General features: G+C 39.1%; 1 protein-coding gene across 1 annotated transcript in view; it reads right to left on the bottom strand.

The window, feature by feature from the left end:
- Positions 1-4267, bottom strand: part of LOC101863512 (Kv channel-interacting protein 4) — a gene marked incomplete in the record, with an annotated part of 53163 nt that overhangs the window by 26975 nt on the left and 21921 nt on the right. Inside the window, 1 exon segment of the mRNA XM_035969806.1 lies at positions 283-407. Coding sequence (XP_035825699.1) covers positions 283-407 — 125 coding nt within the window.

Raw genomic sequence — 4267 nt, 5'->3', positions numbered from 1 at the left:
CACACACACACACACACACACAAACACACACACATAATATATTAGACAAATTGCATGTACCTTGGTTGATACAGTTTTACTAAGATACATTTATTAGCTTATATCATAATATATAATTCAATTTGTATGTATACCTGTTTTTTCGGTCCAGTACAGCCAAGAAAAAATTTCAATCTGTGGCAATAAAATATTCTCTTATCTTATCTTATCTTATCCTATCTTATCTTAACTTATCCTATCTTAACCTATCTTATCTTTAATGCATGTGAAATTGAGACTGACCTGCTTGAAGCCCCTGTACATGATTTGTAGTTCTTTCTTTGTGAACTTGGTATTCTTACATAGCGTGTCCAGGCCTTCCGGCTTGTACCGGACCACCTGCATTTCAAGGTCGTCGATGTCATTGTCTGAAACAACAAGAAAACTCACATTAATATTTCAATCACCAACATCTGTTATGTTATATGCAGGCTTTTCACATTTCACGCTTCTCCTTCTTCTTTGCACCTTAATGCAAACGGCGTGGGCTCGATTCCGTCACAGGGAAACTGGTTTCTATTTTTGAATCTGTATTTTGCTGATAAAATGCATCTCTCACAATCTCGGCCTAAAATGAATGGTTTAAGCAGCAGCAGCAGCAGCAACAGCAGCAGCAGCAGCAGCAGCAGCAAACAACAAAATCAGAAACTTAAAACAACAAGTGACAACAACCAACGAATTCTTTTCGAACAGCTCGGCACTTAGCTTGAGAACCTGAACGAAATCTTCAATAAGAGCTATTCTTTCACGTCTCTGGAGTCAGCTGGGTCCAGTTTCCATGCAAACCAGGGGGACAGGATCGAGATCGGGTGGATATCGGGGTGGGAAGAAGGGAGTGGGGTGTGTGGGGGAAAGCTATCGTCGCGTATGTGACACCTCGTTGAGATTAATACACATATAAGTTGATTCGATTCAATGGCGGTCACAAAGTGCACAGCGTAAATCGAATCCATTATGTATGACATTTATAACCCATTCTTTCACTTCTCTTCTCTGTCTGTGCTATATTCAGCACAGTGAACATATTATTATCACTATTATGCATCGGTTTGAAAAATGAAAGGATAATTGTCATAGTTCGCACAACTGTCATGATGCCAATACTCGTGCTACGTTCGCTGCGTTTGATGCTGTTGCTGCTGCTGCTGCTGCTGCTGCTGCATCTTCTGTAGCTTCTGCGGTGGTTACTGCCGCTAGTACAGATCATGTCAATGATGCTGATGATTATGATGATGACGATGATGAAGTGGAGGCGATGCATTGAGCCAATAAATAGACACATTTTTATTCCTAATGATGCAACGGGGATAATGATGACGATTGTAATGATCTGATGAAAGGATAAAGGTTATCGTGACGGTTAGGGTGAAATACATACAATAAAATCACCCATAACAGGATTCCTGAAACAAAACAAACATTCTGATCTCGATCATGGCATAAATAATGATTAATGAATCATCTCTATCCCGGGGGTCGGCTCAACACGCAAACAGAACGTCAGCTACATATCATTAATTGTAAAGAAAACACGGTGGCTATGTATATATACGCTCAAACATGTAGCAGACGTTGGGCCTCTTCCAGCTGAGCTAATATAGAAACGGTGTTTTAGAAGTTCTCTTTCAATAGTAACTTATAATGTTAGACTTCAAGAACGTCTTTACCTGTGTTTGTGGTAATGCATAGTTGGTCATTTATTTAAGACAAAATGAAAGACTGATGGAAAAAAGGGATTGTAAATACGCAGATGTTACCATCCGTGCCAAAAATACCAGCATTTAACATTTTCTTTCCACCGTATGTTTAATAGGTATTATTACGTTTTGCCCAAAGTGGGAATAAATAAATAATGAGATATCTTCTCGATTATTCTGGCAGGTGAACAAAAACTATGAATTCAGAATTTGTTTTCAACAAGGACCTTCTATTTATAACCTCCTTGGTTTTTTAAATTTAAAATTCAGTGATGCTGCCTAGTATAAGAAGTTGTGTTCTGTATGCTCTTATTGTGGGAAAGTTTTTCGGGTGTGGGCTCACCTCTTTCTGGTTCTTAGTCTCACTTTGATTACCTTGTCAAACAAGTCAGCTTTCGCTCCTGCTAGCTTCAGAAATTAAGAAAATTTCAATATGAGAATATCAGCCGTTGGATTACAAAACCACTGTAACTGTAACAAGATATACCAAGCAAACTAATAAAAAATGACAAATTTATACCATACTATAGCAACGGATACCGGGTACTTTTCCCTTTTCACTTACAACGCTGGGGTTCTATCTTACAAGGCATTCTATCCAGTTCTGGAAGAATTCGAGCTATTGATTCCACCAAGTAATTTAAAATACGGCCCGCATTTCTGTCTTGGCCTGGCATGAATATCTTTGTAAATAAAGTGGGAAGAGTGTATCGAAGAAAAAGTATGTCCGATAAGGCTGTACCTTGATTTTCCGACTTAGAAAAAAAAAGATTTTGTACCTAACTGTCGGATATACTGTCTTATATAAATTAAAGGGCGACACTCATCTTTACTTCTTTTTACAGGAAGCGTTATATTATGAATAAAGTATTCCATCTTTTAAAAACATTTGAGAAAATGAAAGAAACGTTCCTTTATTCCTTTATACAAAAGACAGTATGTGGTAAATGGTGCCTTTTAAAATACGTGCGCATAAAAAATGTGATGTTCTTATTTCTCTCAAAGACTCTTTCTTTCATCCTCGGCATTTCACATAGCTCGGTAAGAGAAGTTTGGCATTGACGGCAACATGTATGTAGCAAGAAAAAAAATCAATCATATCATGTAATGAACAGTGTTCGGATTAGTCTTGTTTTGAAGTCAGTGCAAAGCAATTGGCTGTTGAGAGTTAAACCAATGAATTATTGTTATTCTTTTGGGCTCCCCTGATCATTTACTGACAAAGTTGGATAAACTGTTTCTTACGATAAAACTCCGGAACGGAAGAAAGGAAAAACATAAAAAACGACTCCAAATCTTCGAAGGCAAGAATAAGAAGTACCTGGGGCTGCCAAAGTACGGAAAAATAAAAGAAATCCACGTGTCAGCTGCCCCCTCCCCCCAAACCCCCCCACCAAAAACAAAACACGTTCCGGTATATTAGACTATAGGTTCACATTTTTTTCGTTTCTGCCCCCATTACTTCCTTGGGTTTTTCTTTTCTTTCTTTCTTTTCTGCTTTCATCATAACAAAGAGTTTTTCTCTCTACTTTTTCTTTTTTTCATCACACTAGAGAGCTAGGGCTTGCACCCGGTGTTTCAGGCAAGACGAACGCCTCCCCACCATGTCAGTAGAAAACTATCTGAGATACACGGACTTGGCAACAGCATTAGGAAGTAGGCGGAGGGGTTTCTTAATTGGGTCTCTTCACAGACCCAGAAGCGTTCCGCAGGTGTTTTCTCGAAATGTTAAAAGTTCTTCTTTTTATTCTTCTTCATTTGTTAAAACCCATTGTTGTCAATTTGTAACTTCACCATGCATTTTCATCACAATATGTATGTAAAGATAACGGCTTGAGTTTTTTAAAATGCCTTTTTTTCAGCGAGTGTGTTGGTGTATGTGCGTCTGCATGTGTGCGTGTGTGTAAATGTGTGCGAGTTTGTATTCATGTGCACGTGTGTGCAAATAGATATATGTGCATTTGTAATCATTTGTTCGTTCGCGTTTGCAAAAGCACAAACATTTTTGTATGCGTCCACGAGTGGTTTTCGTCATGTTTCATAAGAGTTTTGCATGTCTGCACTCGGAAGATAAACGAGTGCTAAACAAGGGAGAAAATAAGAGGTAAAGAAACACACACATACACACACACACACACACACACACACACACACACACACACACACACACACACACACACACACACACACACACACACACACTCTCATGCGAAATCGAACTCGGGTCCTCTGGGTACGAAGGCGAACACCGGTCCTGTGGGTCACGGTGCTTCAGCATTACATGTCTCTCAGCTTGTACATGATTGCATACCGTTTCTTGTTTCTCCCTTTTTTACCCTCTCCCGAGTGGAGAGTTGTTTCAAGTCTTTGCGAAGTTCCCAAAAATTTAATAATGTGCTAGTGAACTTGCTGAATCGACTTGTGCATTTGTGGATTTGGTAAACCATGTGTATTTTGAGCGTAAACCCATTCTGTATACGTGTAACGTAGGTGTGTGTGTGTGTGTGTGTGTGTGTGTGTGTGTGTGTGAG

Source organism: Aplysia californica, unplaced genomic scaffold, assembly GCF_000002075.1.
Source record: "Aplysia californica isolate F4 #8 unplaced genomic scaffold, AplCal3.0 scaffold00185, whole genome shotgun sequence".
Taxonomy (NCBI): domain Eukaryota; kingdom Metazoa; phylum Mollusca; class Gastropoda; order Aplysiida; family Aplysiidae; genus Aplysia; species Aplysia californica.
Note: the sequence above shows the minus strand (reverse complement) of the source record. Positions and strands in the feature narration are given on the sequence as shown.